The 19,988-nt window shown below is 44.6% G+C and overlaps 1 protein-coding gene across 2 annotated transcripts; it reads left to right on the top strand.

Annotated features, from left to right (window-relative positions):
• The first annotated feature begins 1,374 nt into the window (after positions 1-1,374).
• Positions 1,375-9,552, top strand: GLRX (glutaredoxin). 2 transcript variants are annotated; one of them, XM_065875052.1, is made up of 3 exons: positions 1,375-1,587; positions 7,616-7,735; positions 9,329-9,552. In XM_065875052.1, exons 1-2 carry the CDS (start codon positions 1,381-1,383, stop codon positions 7,727-7,729), a joined length of 321 nt encoding a protein of 106 aa, XP_065731124.1. In that variant the 5' UTR covers positions 1,375-1,380; the 3' UTR covers positions 7,730-7,735; positions 9,329-9,552. The 2 variants fall into 2 exon arrangements, with proteins under 2 accessions (XP_065731124.1, XP_065731123.1); XM_065875051.1 differs by having other exon boundaries at positions 9,326-9,552.
• Positions 9,553-19,988: the final 10,436 nt, after the last annotated feature.

The following is a 19,988-nucleotide window of genomic DNA, read 5'->3' as shown; positions in this document are numbered from 1 at the left end:
TGAAGCTGCAAGTCCCAAGACTGAGTGGACCCGTCACCTCAGGCCTCCCGCCCCAGCACATTCTTTCTGGTGCCAGAGATCTCGTATCTTAGTGCCTCTCTGTTACTCAGAATCTGGGATTCTTGCTTTGCCATTTAATTTTAGTAATAATTAGAGCTGCTTCCAGGAGTCAATTTTCTTCCCTTCTCTCAATCATGCTATGCTTGGGATTCTGACGTGACAATCAGTGAAGGTGTACAGCTCCAGCTTGGGCCCTAGTTTCAGTGGAAAACCTCCTGGGGAAAAGGATAGTTCCCTTTTCAAGGAGGTGGTTTTCCTTTTTTCCTTGCTTTGTTTATTTAACTTACTGCACATGGAGGGGTCAGAACTGGCCCTAGAATAAAAGACTTCGCTCGCCCCACTTGGGAGCGTGGGCACCACAGGGAAGAGCATCAGGTCCTAAGCGTCTTACCACACCCAGGTGAATGTGAGAAGTGGGTTATTACACCCCTTAGACTCACAACAGTGAAAACCAAGGGTCACACACAAAGGGTCAAACAGAGAAAAAGACCTTCATTGGACCTGCAGTTTGAAATTTGGGTTTGTGTTGGAATTCACTTCCACGCTAAAGTGCAGTTCAAGGGTCACAAACTCAAATGCTTAGGGACGCACAGCAGGTGTCCGGAAGGCGTGAGCCAGCCCGGCGGGGGGTGGGCAGTGGCATACCTGAGCCGCTGTCTGCCCTACCCAAAGAACAACAACTCCTCAGCCCCAGCTGCTGCCACAAATGAAGACGACCTGACTTTTCAGAGAGAGGTCGCGGGTCCAGATTCTTTTGTGAAATCTCCAGATGTTTAAAAGTGGGGAACTAATTCCACTGAACAGTGACCACGACAAACAGTGCAGGCCAAGCAAGACGGGACACAGAGTCACCATCTGAATTTCACTCCTTCTAAAGAGATTTCAGCGCATTCTGTTTCTTGAATGATTCTGTTTGCATGTGTTTTTAAAAACTGTGTCTGAGACAACAAAGGTTTGACTCTGCCTTCTCCGCCCCCTCCCTGGGGCTGGGCCGCACGCTTTCTGCTTCCCCAGAGAGTGACAAGACTCTGTTCCCTTCCCAAGAGCGGGCGCTCCTGAAAGGGCTGAGGACAATGACACCCTGGACATAGCTACTGATGATGACATACCAGCGGGCGTTCCTCCGAAGCTCTAGCTGCTGAATCACTCCAGACTGAAATGACTTCAGGACTGGCCCTTTAAAAATCGAGCGCGCTACCGGGCAAACTCCTCCTCCAGGGAGGTTCCTTTAAATAAGAGCCAGCTGGCCAAGGCCCCGCTTTTCTCCCCAGCGATACCTGCAATCGAGGTTTCCTCCCCAGGAGATAGCAGCCTGTGAGCATGGCTCAAGCATTTGTGAACAGCAAAATCCAGCCTGGGAAGGTAGTTGTGTTCATCAAGCCCACCTGCCCCTACAGCCGTAGGGCCCAGGAGCTCCTCAGCCACTTGCCCTTCAAACAAGGGCTTTTGGAATTTGTCGATATCACAGCCCGCAGTGACACCAACGAGATTCAAGATTATTTGCAACAGCTCACCGGAGCCAGAACGGTGAGCCTGGGGTTTCCTTCTAAAAGGCTGGGGAGGAGGCTCCCAGATTCCTTTTTCTTGTCGGGGCTGTGAACGTGGTACGCCTGTGCCTTTCTCTAGGACACCGCTAAGGTTCTGTCTGTCACTCCAGGCGGCTGGAGGGCTGTGCAGGTGGGGGAGGGCGCCTGAGAGAGGACACTGCTTCCTTGAATGGACGGCTGGACTTCGGCCAACGGTGCTCAGATCAGAGGAGGGAGCACAGCTGACTGTGTTAGGCGTCAGGGGCAGCGGGCCCAGCAGCTGCCCAGGAGTCACTGAGGAACTATCTGGACTCTTTGTTTTAAGCACTGACAGTCTGCGCTTGCAGGGCTGGGGTGGAAGGAGGGATGCAGGGGCCATGTGTGATCGCTGCAAGAATCGCGTGCACTCTGCGTTCACAGGGCCAAGTGGGATTTGCTGTCCTTCCATCTTTTCTCTAGGCTCTCTTTAACCTTCATCTAAATCGCTCTTCTTCCCTATCTTATCTAACTCCTCCCTCTGGAAAAATCTAACGGCTCATTATTGCTCCTTAATCTAAATTATGGGATGTTTCCAGGCCTGTTAGGGAGTCCAGAGGCCAGAGCTCCGGATGGCTCTCACAATGGTTTGCTGTGTGATCCTGGTAAGTCACCAGCTCTGTGACTCTCAGGGACCTCCTGGCTGCAGCACCAGACTGGAGGAGGTGACCACTACATCCCTTCTTGCTATAAGTAGACAGTGGGACCCTAAGAACCGCTGTCCTTTATGTGAACAGCCTTCCTCTTCCTCAGCACCCATGGCTTCCCAGTGAGATAGCCAGCCGACCAGATCCCCAGCATCAGTTCAGGTGCTGGGGCGGGGGCATGGTGGTAAGTTCTGTCCCACCAGATCACCCAAACTCCCTTTCAGGGCGCACATTCTAGGACACAGCGTTTGCAGAAGCACATATCCTAGCTCAGGTTTAGTTTGACTTACCGTGTTCTTTCTGGCTTCTCAGTGTAAAGCCTGGGAGGCTGTTCTTCCCACCTCTCCAGTCAGAAATCAGCCTTCTGGTGCAGAAAGAGGCAAAACACGCTACCCCCATTGCTTCCAGGGCCCCTGCTGTGAGCTGAGGACCCTCGTCTCTGGAAGGAGGGAAAGGGCAGTGTAAGTAGGCCTATGGACCCCGCTGTGAGGCATCCCTCTGGACCAGTGGTTCCCAAATGTTGCTGCTCATTAGAATCACCTGAAGAGCTTTTAAAAAAAATTCCCAATGCCCAAGTCACACCGCATGCCAATTAAATCACAGTATGGGAGGTGGCAGCTAGGCATCAGTAGTTTTAAAGATCCCTAGGACATGGATACAAACATTGAGTTATAAGATGAATAAGTTCTGGGGATGTAACGTCCAGCATGGTGACTATAGTTAGTAATACTGTATCGTATGCTTGCAGTTTGCTACGAGATTAGATCTCAAGTGTTCTCACCACACACACCTGCACATGGTAGCTGTGAGGTTATGGGTATGTTAATTAACTTGATTGCGGTAATCATTTCTTAATGTAGTATATGTGTATCAGACCATGACATTGTACACCTTAAATACACACATAATTTATCTGTCAGTTATACCTCAAAAACTCTGGAAGTGAAAATAGAGTTTATCTCCTGTCAAAAAAATAAAAAGGTAATTCTAATTTGCAACCAGGTTTGGGAGCTACATCTTTCAGCCCGGCAGCACCTATTCTCTAGCAGGAAAAACAGACCACTTCACGCATTCATTCAACACCTGTTTTTTCAATTCATTGTAAAGCAACACTTTTTCTTCTAGTGGTCTTTTAAGTTTGTTTTTGAATTTTTCAGAATACTTTTCACAGGTTCTTGAGTCCTGAATGACATTCCTCCAAGGGGAAAAACAAACCCTTTGAAGTTGTATACTTCATGATCCCGAACAGTGAAGGGTTTCTATTAGAAGAGACTGGAAACCTTGAGAGCTGTTGCTATCTTGCTTATCCTGGGATGCCTGTGTGCTGTGCAAATAGTAGGAGCCCAGCAAGACTTGATTGATTACAGAGACGTAGGCCTTCTATCAGGCCATGTACTGGAGAAACTGGTTCTGGTTTCGCCATAGCCACAGCTGCTAGATCAGTGCATTCACTTATTCCTTTTCCTGATGTTCTTTCTTTATGTAAATCCAAGTTTCTGGCCTCTATCATTTTCCTTTTCTCTGAAGAACGTCTTTGAATGTTCCTTACGAGACAGATCTTTGGGCAACAAATTCCCTCAATTTTTGTTTGTTTGAGAAAGTCTTTTTCTCCTTTGGTTTTGAAGGATAATTCTGCTAGATACAACAAATATTTTTAAGCACCTACTACACTAGGCACTTTTCTGGACATTGGAAATACTGCCATGAACAGAACAAACAAAAATGACTGCCTTTGTGGAACTTACGTTCTAGTAAATGCAATTAATAAAATAGTATGTTGGAAGGTGGTAAGTGATGTGTGCTATGGAGAAAAAAACAGGCAGGAAAGGCAGGTGGGCTGTAGGCAGGAAGGTACGGTTTTAAATGGAGTCATCAGGGCCTCACTGATTTTAGTAGATCTCAAGGGAGTGAGGGAGCAAGGCATGCAGAAATGTAGGGGTAGGGCATTTCATGCAGTGGGAACAACAAGTGCTAACGTCCTGGGGTAGAAGTATGCCTGGCAAGGAGGCCTCCATGGGTGGAACATTATGAGTCAGGAGGAGATGAGGTCCAAGAGATCACGCGGTATAGGTTGGCGAGGCCTTTCAAGCTATCACACGGAGTGTGCTTGTGACGGGAGATGAGATGCCACCGAAGGGTTTTGAGCAGAGGAATAACCCTATCTGACTTGATTTTGAAAGGGTCGCTCCAGTGGCTGTGGGGAAAGAGACTACAGGAAGGCCAGGGTGAGGGTTGAAGCTGGGAGACCTCTGGAGGCTAGAGCAGTAATTCAGATGAGAAAAGATGGTGGCTTGTACCAGGGAGTAGCCAAGGAGGTGCTGCAGAGTGTTGGGAGCCTCTGAGTAACACCAGAGTGCAGGAGATGCCACCTAGCTGAAGCTGGGGCTGGAGAAAGCTCCGGGAGAGGAAAGGCCCCAGAATTCCCAAGCTTGCTTTTACGGTGGCAGCTCTCTGCTTCCTGGCAGTAACAGACTCAAGTTCCTCCGAAGAGGCGGATGGGCCAGGAGGGGAGGGCACGGAGGACGAGTCTCCCTTTCTCAGCTGCATCAACAGCTTCCTGTTTTGTCACCACAGCCTCCCACACTGTCCTGCTGCCAACTGATCACACTGACCACAGCCAACTGTTGCCTAGCCTAGAGGGTGGGTGTGAGGGCAACGGGGCCTTTCAGCTCTCAGGCAAGCCAGCTTGCGTGCCAGATGGTCTGCACAGAAGTCCGCCCTGATCATGTTTCAGGGCCTGCCTCAGGTGGCTGGGGGCTGCTGCAGAGCTGTGTGTTCCCAAAGCCTCAGTTCCCGCAGGAGGAATGAACCACTATCAGTGCCAACCAGTGGTTTGCAGATGTGACCGCTGAGAGTCAGCATTACCTGGGAACTTGTCAAAATGCAAATTCTTGAGCCCCAGCCTGGATCTCCTGTATCAGAAATGTGTGGGGAAGGAGTAGAAACCTATGTTTTAACAAGCCCTCTGCAGTTCTGATGCAGGGTTCAAGTTTGAGAACAGCTATCTGAGGAAAAGACTCCTTTCTCCTCAGGGCCTTCTCTCCAAATAACTGAACTCAAACCCCCTGGGCCAGCACCCTGGCCAAAGGTGGAGATGTGGCAAGTGGCAAGAGGAGTGACCATTGCTCAATTCTTTCTGAAAATAACAGAATTGACAGAAGTTCAAGAATGAATACATCTCGTCCTTATTTAAAGCTCAGATGAGTTTTACTCATTTAGGTAATGGCTTCAACAGAAGGAGCCCTGTATTAGAATTACATTAGAATTACATTAGGATTCTGTTTTATTTACCATTGCAACTGACCACAGCCAACTGTTCCTGGGGAGATAGAAGCCAAAAGGCCCCCAGCAATTTGAGAGGTGCTTTATTTTCCCTAAAATGGCCAGATCCAGGGGGGAAAGTTAGGTTTCTGACCTCATATTTCTGCATATTCTTTCAGCTAGTAAAAAAGCAGTGCTGCCTGGGTGGTGCTTCCATTTGCAAAGTCCCCACACAGGCGTGCACTGCAGGTGGGACAGGCGTCACCTTCTGTGACTGAGGTGGACATTACCAGGCTTTCTCGCCAGAACACAGTCCTGTGTGCTCTTCCCCACTCTTGGGACATAGGATATAGCCATGGCAATGGAGTGTAGGAGTCTTTCAATTGGGGGCCTTAATTTTTAAAGCCTACTTCCACTCAGACCCCCTTCTTAATAAAAATAAGGTAAGGACTTACCTGAAATAATCCTGCCCTTTTTCTCAACTCTCACACTTTATAAAAAAAATTTCATCTGAACATGCACCCCAATGTTCATAGCAGCATTATTGACAGTTTCCAAGAGATGGAAGTCACCTAAGTGTCCATCAACAGATGAATGGATAAAGAAGATGGGGTGTGTATATATATATATATATATATATATATATATATATATATATATATAATGGAATATTACTCAGCCATAAAAAAGAACGAAATAATGCCATTTGCAACAACATGGATGGACCTAGAGGGTATTATGCTAAGTGAAATAATTCAGACAGAGAAAGACAAATACTGTATAATATCACTTATATGTGGAATCTGAAAAAATACAACAAATTAGTGAATATAACAAAAAGAAGCAGACTCACAGATATAGAGAACAAATCAGTGGTTACCAGTGGAGAGAGGGAAGGGAAGAGGGGCAATACAGGGGTAGGAGATTAAGAGGTACAAACTATTATATATAAAATAAGCGACAAGAATATGTTGTATAACACAGAGAATATAGCCAATATTTTATAATAAGTGGAATATAATTTATAAAAATTGTGAATCACTGTGTTGTACACCTGAAACTTATATTGTACATCAACTATACCTCAATTTAAAAATGCATCTGAATTACTATGCCTTCTGAGGAAAGTCAAAAGCTTTGAAAATATTCTTGCCGCCTTCTGTCTTTCACCTCTCCTGCCCCTTCTGGTATGTTCCTAGTGTTCTGGGAGAGGACCTGCTTGCTCCTGACCACTCAGGGTACCCGCATTGTGGTTGTTTCTTCACTGCCAGTCAGCCTTTCTGTAACATCCCTGGCCTGGAATTTGCCTGAGCCACAGTGAAAAGACTTCCTCCTCTCCTCCTTCCAAGAGCCGTCTAGAACCCTGGAACACGCCTTACCTAGCAGCAGGGAGGGAGCCTGAGTGTGACTCAAGATGAACATGTTCAGCAGGTAGAATGACTGTGTCAGCCTGGCTGACCCTGGGCCACCCACCCATGCCAGGTGTGAAACCAAAGCAGATGCATGTCCTTGCTCCCAGGGCTGCAGCACTTAAACATCTTATGATGGGCCAGGTATCAGAGAAGGAGATTCAGACACTACCACCCCTTCCCCAGCTGAGGACAGAGCTCACAGATGAGAGAGACGACTCTAATAAACTGTGAGTCTAAAATCAGAGACAGAGAACTGATGCAAACACTTTTCCAGCTGTACTTAGAGACAGACTCCTTCCTGGTTGCCATGGCTCAGCTTAAGGGCTCAGGTGTGGTCCCAGCTGTAGAGAAACCAGAATTCAATCAGGGTGGTCCAGCTGCGGCCAACCAAAACTCTTTCCCTGAAACATAGAGTAAAATTTTTAAATCCCTTTGACAAGTTAGACAATCTCACACACACAGAACATTCTATTTGAAAAGCATCTTAGCTTAAGAAGGTTCTTGAATGAATAATTTTATGTGTATAATAAAGTTCCGCCCTGAAAGGGTATACATGAGGAGGTTGTGAAGTGATCTGAAAAGCTTTGGATCATGGGAAATATTTAGAGGAAGGATAAAATGTCTAATCTAATAATGATGTTCTCTAAATGTCCTGGCTTGTTTGCTTTTTTAGGTACCTCGGGTCTTCATCGGTCAAGAGTGCATAGGTGGATGCAATGATCTAGTAAATATGCATGAGAAAGGGGAGCTGTTGACAAGGCTAAAGCAAATTGGAGCTCTACAATAATTATAGGTGAGTGACAGGTGGGACACTGGGCCAGGAACACTGGGAGATGGTGGAATTGTACCGCCACATTTTATTACGATCTAGGAAGGCACTCTGGATAGGGAAAGAATGATCAGGGGTGATTTGAGGAACTGTGATGTCATGTATGAGTTTCCCATTTTACAAATGGGTTAATTTCATCAATGGGAGGAAAGCTTTTCACTCAACCTTCATTTAACAAATATTTATTTAGCACTTACTATGTGCCAGACACTGTACGAGGCACTGGGAATACAGAGATGAACAAAAAGATAACATGGAACTTATATTCTAGAGAGGTAGACCGATCCAAAACAAGTAAATTCCTGAAACAAATGAATAATTTGATAGAACATGGCAGGGGGATGGGGAGCAAATTAAGCTAATGTAGTAAGGGAAGGCCTTTTTCAGAGGGGCTGGTTGAGCTGAGACCTGATTGACAACAGGGAGACGGCCATGTACAGATGAAGCAGAAGGGCTTTTCGGGCAGAAGGAATAATAGCGAGTACAAAGGCCCTGAGGTGACAAGTATGGAATATTCAAGGAACTGAAAGCAAGACAGATCAGACTGAGTGAAGCAGAGAAAGAAGGAAAAGTAGTAACAAATGTGGGCAAGGACCAGAGCACAAGGCCATGGGAAGCAACCTAGATTATTCTAAGTGCAATGTGAAATCAAGGTAAGTTTTGCTTTACCTGTGTTCACCCTGCAAATCCATGCAATCTAATTGGCTTCCCAAATGACAAAACAGAGTTTTCTAAAATTGTAACCTAAAGGAGATCTTTGACTGAATGGAAAACCACAGGGTGATGAATTCTTCAGAAAGGAAGCAAGATACCTTTGGGGTCTGATGGACTCCCCTCCCCGCAGCTCTTGTTAGTGCAAGCTAGCTTCTAAGCAGGCCAATTGCACTGACTCACACGTGGAAAGACTCTGTTTTAGCCAAAGGAGAAAGGGGTTCAAATTAAAATGTTCTTTGAAGAGTATTTATTGCCCACTAATTAATAATTAACCCTTGAGCAACGAGTACGTATAATTTGCGGTGGTTACTCAGAATAGTAACAGGAAGTGACAAAACAAAGTCTGAAAAATGCAACTGAATCCCTTGAAATAAAATAGTCAATGTTATAAACTTTTAATCACAATTCTACAACATCATCCCCTCAAATAAACACTGTGTCTGTTTGGGTTAGCTTTCTGGCCTCACCCCATGCACAAAGCACTCAAAACCCAATTAACTGCTGTACCAAATGTTTCCTTTTCTGGAACACTCTTTAGCAATTTAGGCTTAGATGAGAATGAAAGAAAACTTACAACTTTCCTGGGAAGGTGGGAAACACCATTTCTCCAGCTACCTCTATGTTGGCATGGGCACTAGAGTCCGCCATATTCCCCAGGTCTCTTTATCTGCATTGTCCTTCAGTATATTATACTCTCAGTATTCTACTGGCAACTTGCATCTCAAGGCCATCTGTAACCGATTATGCTTAAACAGCAAGAGTAAATGTTCTGGTAATGAAAGGGAAATGAGAGGAATTGATCTTTTCCAAGAAAATCCAATTCTTTGTATTTTTTCCTAGCAGAGCAGACCCCAGGCTGATATCCCCCTTGAGAGCTGGATGGCATTGCAGATAACGACAGCACTTCCTGATGGATGGACCTGGGGCTACGTTTACCCAGCTACAGCAACTGTTTACTTAAACGTTTGAAATATGTTAACGCAAATAAAATGGGTGAGGGGCATTTTGGGGGCAAAAAACAGCTTTTTCTTCTTTTGACTCAGTATTAAAAGGGGACCAACTTGTCCAAAACAACAGGTCTGAGAAGTTCGATGGGTGTCTCAGGTTTCTTGTGGATTGGCCCTTTGGTTTCCAAAACGACAAGATATGCTTAGGATTCACTCACTGACCCAAAAGATGTTCCTTCTCTTTGGCACATGTTCCTTACTACGTGTTCTCCACATGCTGGGGCTCCTCTACCTCAACACCAGTGTTTCTCAACCAAGTATATCCCAGACCTCCTGGGTTGAATATATAGTTGGTTTTCTGCTACTGTCCAAAGATTATTTTGTTGAGTTTGACTTTATAGAATGTGTATTATGAAATCAATAGATATTCTGAATATGCTTTTTCAAAGGGTATCTCCCTAGCCACCATCCCCACCCCACCTCCTACCCCCTCCTACTGTGAGAATCACTGCCGTGAACCAGTTTTCTGAACCGTGACAACTCGTAGACCTCATAGGAAATATTCAACAATTCCGGGAAGGGTCTGAGCACGCAGTCTGAGAGACGCCACTGAAAAGTTAAGCACAGTTGGTCTTCATTTTGGGCCACAGGGATCAGAGGTATAAATGCAGATGCTACGATCACGTGGCAACACTCTGTTATGTAACATGGTTGTCCAGGGAATCCTGAACAAGTGTGTATTAATTTGTTTATAAGCAAAAGTAAAACATAAGGGCTTCCCTGGTGGCAAGTGGTTGAGTCCGCCTGCCGATGCAGGGGACACGGGTTCGTGCCCTGGTCTGGGAAGATCCCACATGCCGCGGAGCGGCTGGGCCCGTGAGCCAAGGCCACTGAGCCTGCACGTCCGGAGCCTGTGCTCCTCAACGGGAGAGGCCACAACAGTGAGAGGCCCGCATACAGCAAAAAAAAAAAAAAAGTAAAACATAAAATTTTAAATGTTACATAGAAAACTTGTATCCCCACCTCCAAGAATATGTCTGTGAAAGTAGCCAAATTTGGGAAACTCTGTTCTAAATGATTTTTTCTTTCCCCCTCACTCTATGAAAACTTAAGAATTCCTTATTGTGAAAGTTATTCTAGAATTGCAAGATTAAGTTAATTTCCCTCTGTAGTCTCTGGTATGAATGGTTAATTTCTTCTCTAATAAAGAAGTACCCATGGATCACACAGTGATTATTGTCCAATTCTTTTCTACGTTCTCAAGACCTTAAGGAATGTGATTATTGCAGAATATACCAATTTAAAGTTTTTTCATGTTCATCCCCTGCAGGCACATGCTATTGTCCTTCATTGAGTATAAACGGTTGGTGTAATTTTGTAAATTTCATAATTTGAATATGTCCACACTAGCCTATTGAATAATGTTTGGGATTCAGTAATAGTCTTTTTCATACCACATTCCATTTTCCTATTTCCCTCCTAATGCTTCCTCTCCCTTCCCTTATGCACCCCACCTCTGGAGGCTGTGCAGTGTGCAAAGTGCACAGTCCCTGATCACCTCCCGACCGCTTGCCTGCTCTTTCTTTCACATTTCTGTGTCCTTGCTCATTGTGTCCCTTCCTCCTGAGATACCCTTTCTTATCCTTTGTTCTTCTTTCAAACCCTGCCTTCAAGACCTGATTTACAGACTCTCCCCTCTGGACCTGCCCTCTCCTCCCACTGCCTCTTGACTAAAAAAAGTCATTGCCCCTTCTTCTGTAATCTTAAAACATCAGGCTGTATTGTAGTTAATCATCTGTACTGGTCTCTCACCACATTCAGAAATACTCAAAGGCAGCAGCCTTGACGTAAAAACCTTCATATGCCCAGTTTCTAGCACAGAGGTTCTATTTTATCAAAGCAATACATGCGTGTGGTTTAAAATGTCAAACAACACTACAACACTACTCGACCCCTCCCAAACCCCAGTCCTGGCCACACATTTATCAGTGTCATAGGTATTTAAGCTATTTAGAAATACTGTAAAATGTATTAGACATATATAAGAATATATAGAATGCATAGTTCTATTTAAATGAACACCCATGTAATCTGCTTCCAAAATTAAGAAGTAAAGCACCCATATAACAGTGTGCTTCCAGAGTACTGATAAAGTACCTTAGAGGCCCAGGACTTCCCTGGCGGTCCAAGATCCCACATGCCGAAAGATTTAAAAAAAAAAAGTACTGTAGAGGCCCATGTGCCCCCTCCCAATGTATCCCCTTCCTCCCTTCACAGAGATGATCTCTAGTTCATTTTGTTGTAATCATTCTGATCCTTTATAGTTTTACTTCGTGCAATATCCCTCAGCAATACATTTTAGTTTTGAAAAGCAATAGCAAACACCAACCTAGCTGTGTAAGGAAAGGGCAATATTCTCACCATCAGATGAAGGGCCCCAGGAGAAGATAAGCTGAACAGAGGCTCTGAGTCATAGATTAGCTTCTGTTTCCCTGGGAGTTTACCACAGGGGTATTCCCAAATGAGTCTTTGGAAACAATGGGCAACCCATGGCTGGGGAGGTTATTGTATGAACAGGTACTGGGCATCCCCCAGAAATATGTAATGGAAATGGGCTGCTCTGCATTTTCGGCTTCCATGGCCAGCCTCCAGCTTTCAGGAACAGGTCCAAGCACACCACGTCCATAGCAGTGTGTCAAGCCCATACCCCCTCAACTAGCCAAGGTTGTGTCACGGAGAACAGAAATGTCATCAACACAAGGCAGACTAAGTTCAGATAACAATCTGCTTCAGGCTCATTTAAGCATTCTCACCTCAAGTTAAAAAAAAAAAACAAAAGACAACAGTTGAGCTCTCAACATGGGGCATTTCACTGCTCCAATCTGGACTGTTTGCTGTCCGCGTCAGAGCACAGCTCTATTCGTGGGATCTCCCTTCACTGTCATCCTGGGGATTCCATTGCTCTCTATCCTGAGTTGGATCTCCTGTTTCCCACACTCCATAAGTATTTGTTATAGCTAAAGTGCTGTAACAAAAACATAATGACAGAAGCTTATTTCTCTCATGAGAGTTCAGAAGCAAGCAGGTGGCTTTGCTCTCTGCAATCACAATCAACCCAGGGGTTGTGTGCACCACTTCTGCTCATATCCCATTGCCCAGAAGTTAGCTGTGGGTGACACTAGGCAGTGGTGTCCCTGCTGGCAAGCCCCTTGCCCAGCTAAAACTCAGGGAGGTATACATTGAAAGAAAATAGGAGTTTGGGATTAACAGATACACCCTACTATACATAAAATACATAAACAACAAGAACCTACTGTATAGCAGAGGGAACTATACTCAATATCTTGTAATAACCTATAATGGAAAAGAATCTGAAAAAGAACATATATATGTATATAAACAAATGATTTTGCTGTATACCTGAAACTAACACATTATAAATCAACTAAACTTCAATAAAAAGTTGTTTGTTTTGAATAAATAAATAAATTATTAAAAAAAGAAAGAAAGAAGGGGAGAATGGCTGTCAAAGGAAAATTAGCACATTGTATCTTTCTCTTTTTAGTCTTGTTCATTTTGGAGGACCATATATCCTCCATAAGTTTTAAGGAAAAGAGAATGGGAAGTAAACTTTTTGAAACCTTGCTTTTCTAAAAATATTTTTATTTGATTGATATTTGATTGATAGTTTACCTGGATAGAGCTTCTCGTTGGAAGTCACCTTCCTCTGGAAGTCTGAAGACACTGCTTATGGTCTTTGGCTTTCATTGTTGCTGTTAAGAAGTCTGAAGCCGTTCTCATTCTTGATGACCTGTTTGGTTTTCTTGTTTGTTTTATATTCTGGAAACTTAGAAAATCTTCCCTTTGAAATATCACAGTGATGTGCCTTGGGGAGGGTCTATTTTCATACATTTTAGTGGCTACTTGGAGGTTTGAAAGGCCCATTGGAAATTTTATTGGATTATTTTATGGATACTTTCCTCCCCTCCATTTTCCTTGTGTCCTCTTTCTGGAACTCCTAGCAATCCGATACTGGCTTTCCTGGACTTGTCCTCTAGTTTTTGCTATATTTTCTCTCCTATTTTCTTTGTTTTATTCTGAGGGATTTACTCATTTTTCCCTCCTTGTTTTTCTATCAAGTTTTAAATTTCTGATAATGTTTTTAACTTTCAATAGCTCTTCAATATTATTTGAGTGTTTCTTTTTTTTCTAGAATTGTTTTTGCTTCATAAATGCAGTACCTTACCTTGCTGAGGTTATTGAGATTTTTTAAAACATTTTTACTGAGGTTTTTTTCCAACTGTGATCTTTTTCTTATTTCCAAGAATTTTTCCTTGTTCTCAGTTGTTTCCTTTTTAATATTTTTTTGTTCTTGTTTTATGGATGCAATCTTTTTTTTTTCTCTCTCAAAGGATATTCATTATAGTTGGGGCTTTTTAAAAAAGCTGTCTTCTGATTCCAGCATTATCTCTGAGTTCCTAATGTTCTGTTTCTGCTTAAATTTGAAGATCTTCCAATGTCCTGCATTGAACATTTGCAATCTGGCTGTGCGTAAATATTTAAGAATGGTGCACCAAAACCTGGTTGGAAGATTTGTGTGTGCATGAATTGGGCTTGTCAACTGGTGGGCTTCACCACAGAGCCTTTGTTCAAATGTCACCTTCTCAGCAAGTCCTCCCACATCACCCTATTTAAAATTTCACTTGGCATTTTCTATCCCTCTTCCTTGTTTTTTCTCTATAGCATTTATCACCTAATATGTTGTATAATTTGCTTATTTACTTTATTTACTATCTGTCTTCACCACTAACCCCTTGAGACCAGGAATTTGTGTCTGTCTATTTACTGCTGTATCTGCAGCCTCAAGAAGACTGCTTGCACATAGTAGGTACTTCATAAATATCTGTTAGATGTTTGAATGAATGAATGAGTGAATGAATGAATGATTAGCTGCAGACCACCCAGCTGTTAGCTCCTGGACGTTTTTCTTTTCAGCTGTTCAGTTTCCAAGGTGGGGGTTGAGGCATGCCACCAGGTTCTGGCTGCCAAGCAGGGGAAAGGGATTTGGCAGCCCCCTGGTCAGTGTGCAGACTCTCATGTAATCTTCTGTTTTCTGTCTGTTCCTTGCTGGGTAATTCTGTGTGATATGCAGGGATAGAAAGCACTGTCATCCAAAGACCACCAAGAAGTTGGCACACGGGGTTGGCAGAGGGAAGCAACAAGAATAACCAGGCGAAAACTTCATAGCCAAAGCTCTATTCCTTTGGTTTACTTTAAAAAGCAAGTGATTCAATCTCCTGCATGTATCTCATTTTAATAACTGCCTTCAGTCTGCCCCTTCCAGCCTGGCCCCTGGAGTGGGACACCTGACAGCCATTCTTCCCAATTCAAGGCTGTCCAAAGAGATGGCCCTTAAGGGGAAACAACAGTCAGGGGTGATCAGTGTGGCCCAGATCACACCATTCATATCCCCAGTGGGTATCATTAGGCCATTATCTTGAAATTTGGTTGTAAGAGAAAGCCATGCTCCCTCATTCACTGCGCCATAACAATTTTTAGTGGGTCCTGGGGAATATTTTAAAGAATTGGGCTGAGATATTTTAACTAAAATCCCTTTGCTATATTAATAGTGATCTTTTCTTATTAAGTACATTGGACATTTGAAGGGGAAGAATTTAATCTTCCTAATTAGTGGAAGAGAATTCTGGCCTGGTCCCTTTAAGCATAAGTGATATTTAAACACGGGTCTATATTTACACATGATTTATGTTTCCTATCCGCAGGTGACTTTTCTGGTGAGCTATGCGGAGCTGAAGAGGGGAGGAGGGATGAAGGGGTATCGCAGAGCCAGTGAAAGCGCAGAACTTTGCGTAATCTCTCGGGGGCCTCGCCTAGTACGCCTGGTATTTTATTCCTAGGGGCTCTTCCTGCTCGTTTGGGGTCCTCCGTCCCACCCAGCAGGGCTGGAGCCTCTGGATGCCTGTAGCTGAGCTTTCTCAGGAGAGAGCAGAGCAAATGCCTTCTTAGTTTTCTGTCGTGTGCCTTGTGAAACTTGGAATAGTCTGTACATAAAATTACAAGTTGTGGGGCTTCCCTGGTGGCGCAGTGGTTGAGAGTCCGCCTGCCGATGCAAGGGACACGGGTTCGTGCCCCGGTCCGGGAAGATCCCACATGCCGCGGAGCGGCTGGGCCCGTGAGCCATGGCCGCTGAGCCTGCGTGTCCGGAGCCTGTGCTCCTCAACGGGAGAGGCCACAACAGTGAGAGGCCCGCGTACCGCAAAAAAAAAAAAAAAAGAAAAAATTACAAGTTGTCTTTAAGGTGGGAAGGTGGGGATTTTGTACTGCCTTTCTTTATGATTCTTCCAAGTCATCCTGAGGGCTGAGGATGGATGACCTTTAACCTAATCTGCCCTGGGTTCTAACTCTGGTTAGACTATGGGGACCAGAGGACTCACTCTAGGAATGGAGGACTGACAGCTCCCCGGAAGACCAAATTAGCTCAGCTGGAACCTGTGGCCACCCAGGCTGCCCCCCAACATCTAGAATGCAACCCCCCTGTGTGGCAAGAGTGGACGTGCAAAACTGACTCTAAGTGCCCTCAGCCCACTACTTGGAACATCCCAGTCACAAGCACAGTCGTTTGGAGAGTGCCAGAAAGGGCAAGAGAGTGCAAGGGAAGGAAAGGATGGGTCTCAGGCTGCCTCCAGAAAGGGAAGAATGTGGGTATGTGGGTGGTCCCAGATAGATAAATCACAGGTTAACCAGAGAGGAGCCCTGGTTCTTCTCTCCATCTAGGAAGCCCCAGGCAGGTAGCGCTAGTGAGGGTACAATGTGGCTTTAAGCCACTTTCCCTTTTTTATAGTCTGATTCCATTTATTTTGTTGACATATATTAATATTCTTTTTCATATTCTTTTCTGGTTTATCACAGGATATTGAATATAGTTCCCTTTGCTATACGGTAGGATCTTGTCATTTATCCACCCTATATATACAGTTTGCATCTGCTAATGCCAAGCTCCCAATCCTTCCCTTCCTCGCCCCTCCTCTTAGGCCACTTTTGAGGCCAATTTACCCCAAACTCTTTGCATTCAGGTGAGGTCCAATGGCTGACAGACTGTCCTTAACCTACCTGAGAAATTCCCCTTGTCCACATGAGGGATGGATCAATGGATGCAGAGTGTTCCCTTAAACACCCCTGAGCTGGCACAAGAAGGGACATCCCCCCTTTGTAAGATTTTGAGGAGTGAGGGATAAGTGTTTCTTACTAAAAGGATGGTCTTTAGTATGAGGACCCTTTCTCCACTGATTATTCTTTGACTACAGGAGAGTGGACTCTGTGACCTGCAACCTGGGGAGGGGGTCTCAGGGTTACTGAGAGGGTCAGAGAATATACAGATACTCTGATTTTCCATGGGTATATATAAAGAGGTGCTATCGCATGTATCTTTCACTGCATCTATATTTTCTAATATTTTAATAAAGGTGAATAATTGATTTACCCAGTTAAAAGGATTTGAGGGGGACTTCCCTGGCAGTCCAGTGGTTAAAACTCCGTGCTTCCAAGGCAGGGGGCCCGGGTTCGATCCCTGGTTGGGGAACTAGGATCCCACATACCACGTGGCATGGCCAAAAAAAATAAAATAAAATAATAAAAATAAAAGGTTTTCTTGGTCTATTTCCTTACATGGCAGCAGCAGCAGGGAATAAAACATAAATTCATTTCAAGGATCACTGCGTGTACATATAATTATCTATTTAAAACATTTACTTTTTAAAAAAGCATCCTAACATTGATAATAGCTTTTGATTATTACTGTTGTCTCAGTCGATGGTTAAAGCACAATGACTACATGTGGAGAGGCTGTGGCCTGTCCCATTTTTTAATATTGAAAAAAAAGAGGGGTGTCTACAAGTTTGGAAATATTGGAGACTAGTTCCCTGTACCAAAGAGAGGGCTAACACTGGTCCTCCTCCGTCTTCCTACTTATACAGATCAAAATCTAGAAAACAGCTGCAGTGTAAAGGTAGTATCAAATAATGGTTAACTCATACCAAAATCAAGGTATGGGTTTTATCCCATGTTTCCTAGGCATTTTAAAGAGGCTATATAGTGTCCCCTTTGGTTGAAACGGGTGAATGTGAGAGTCTGCAGGGTACACTGATGGAAGAAGCTTGGAAAGACCCAACTGCACACACTGGGTGCCAAGCACTTTCTAAGTTTTGACTATGTTTTCACTCATGTGATCCTCACAGCAGCCCTATAAGCCAACTAACATTAGTCATTATCATTTCCATTCTACAGATGGCAAAACTAAGGCGCAGAGAGAGAGGTTAAGTTGCCCAGGAGCTCTCAGCAGAGCCAGGATTCGAGCCCAGCGGGGTTCCAGGAGCACACAGCACTGCTCTGCCTTTAACCAGGGCTTTCATTGTAAAGGGGACTGTGTTTCCTGGTTTAATGGAATGACCAAAGGAGGGCCTCCCTGGGCCTCTGGGTTCTGAGCCACAACTTCAAGGAACAACTTGATACTACTCCAGCATGGACTGTGCTCGAGCTCAGTGTTCCTCAGAGCAGGTTCTTCAGAAAACTGGTTCCGTGGCATGTTGATAAATGGTACACGAGGAAAGGGGCTTCGTGGTCAAATGCATTTGGGAAATGCCGGACTACGTGATGTGCTGGCCTGCAGGACTTGCACTCATTTTGAGAGTCCGGGCCTTTTATCTGATAAACTTTTTTTTTTTGTGGTACGCGGGCCTCTCACTGTTGTGGCCTCTCCCGTTGTGGAGCACAGGCTCCGGACGTGCAAGCTCAGCGGCCATGGCTCACGGGCCCAGCCGCTCCGCGGCATGTGGGATCTTCCCGGACCGGGGCACGAACCCGTGTCCCCTGCATCGGCAGGCGGACTCTCAACCACTGCGCCACCAGGGAAGCCCTGATAAACTTTTTAAATGTATGCTACTGAGGACTTCCAGTTTCCAATTCGGCATGTAAGATGCTTGGAAGTTGCCACTCCATCCTAGCAAAAAGTGAAAAGCTGAATAACTGAAAAATCAATAACTCTTCTTAGATCCATAAGAGAAGTGAGGTCATAGAGCAAACCAGTGCCCCCCAAACTGGGGAGACTGACAGGCAAATACCGAGAATCTCAACTTATATGAGAATTAGTGCTGGGGGAGGGGAACCTGAGCTGGGATCCAGGAACGGCTGGAGGCTCCATGTGGACCATGCTCAGAGCTAAAAATTCCAAGGGGACCCAGTCATCAGAGGGTCCATGCTTTTGTGAGTTTTACCACTTGGAGTTCTAATGAGGTTCTCACAGTGAATGCTGGAGGGAAAAGCCCTCATGCTTTAAGCAGGCGGAGCAGAAAAGGAACCATTTGGAAATAAACCAGAGCATTCTGTCTTTCTTAACAAGGTCTGTTTTTAAGAGTTAACTCTCTAACTACAGCCTAACGTTCTGGGGTTTTATCAGAGCCTAACTGACCTGGGGGAAGGGAAAACCCCAACTCCAGCTCCCTCTGGCCTTCCTTAAGGGAAAAGGGAAAGACCCAACTCCATTCTAGCCGCCCTACTCTACTTAGACAGGGCAACCCACCCCAGGGTGTGGGCACCAAGAAGCACATGTGAAGCTCAAAGGCTCCCTAAAAAGACTGAGACCTAATCAAAGGGATGTAACAGGCTCCCCTCCTTCCACACATCTTACCAGCCCATTACTAAATACCTACTTAACAGCAGTTACCCAGTTCATTGTCTCATGCTATAGAGAAAACATTTCTAGTATATTAAAAGGCAAAAACCACAGTTGGAAAAGATAGAGAAGCATTAGGCAGGGCTGTTGGAATGATCAGACTGGGAATTTAAAACAGCTACGATGAACATGCTAAAGGCTATAATGGATAAAGGAAACCACATGAAAGAACAAATGGGCAATGTAAGCAAAGAGATGGAAATTCTAAGAGCCAAAAAGAAATGCTAGAGACCAAAAACACTGTGACAGAAATGAAGAATGCCTTTGATGGACTCATTAGTTCACGTGACATGTGCTATGATCTGAATGTTTGTGTCCTCCCCAAACTCATGTTAGAATCCTTATACCCAATGCAATGGCGTTAGAAGGTGGGGCCTTTGGGAGGCAATTAGGTCATGAGGGTGAATTAGTAAATTAGTGGGATTAGTGCTCTTATAAAAGAGATCCCACAACACTCCCTTCCACCACGTGAGGATGCAGCGAGGAGCCGCAGGCTATGAACCGGGAAGAGGGCCAACACCTTGATCTTGGATTTTCCAGACTCCAGAACTGTGAGAAATAAATTTCTGTTGTTTATAAGCTACCCAGTCTGTGGTATTTTGTTATAGCAGCCCAAACTAAGACTGAAGAAAGAATCTCTAAGCTTGAGAATGTCTCAAAAGAAACCTCCAAAACTTAAGAACAAAGAGAAAAAAATACTTGACGCAGGAAAGAGAGTGGGACGCGAAAGGATGGTCACATCCCAGGTCATGTCTGAGTCCCTGGGACGGCCGCCAAGTGTGGGTTCTTGGCTTCGTGCAGGAAAGAA

Source organism: Phocoena phocoena, chromosome 3, assembly GCF_963924675.1.
Source record: "Phocoena phocoena chromosome 3, mPhoPho1.1, whole genome shotgun sequence".
Taxonomy (NCBI): Eukaryota; Metazoa; Chordata; class Mammalia; order Artiodactyla; family Phocoenidae; genus Phocoena; species Phocoena phocoena.
Note: the sequence above shows the minus strand (reverse complement) of the source record. Positions and strands in the feature narration are given on the sequence as shown.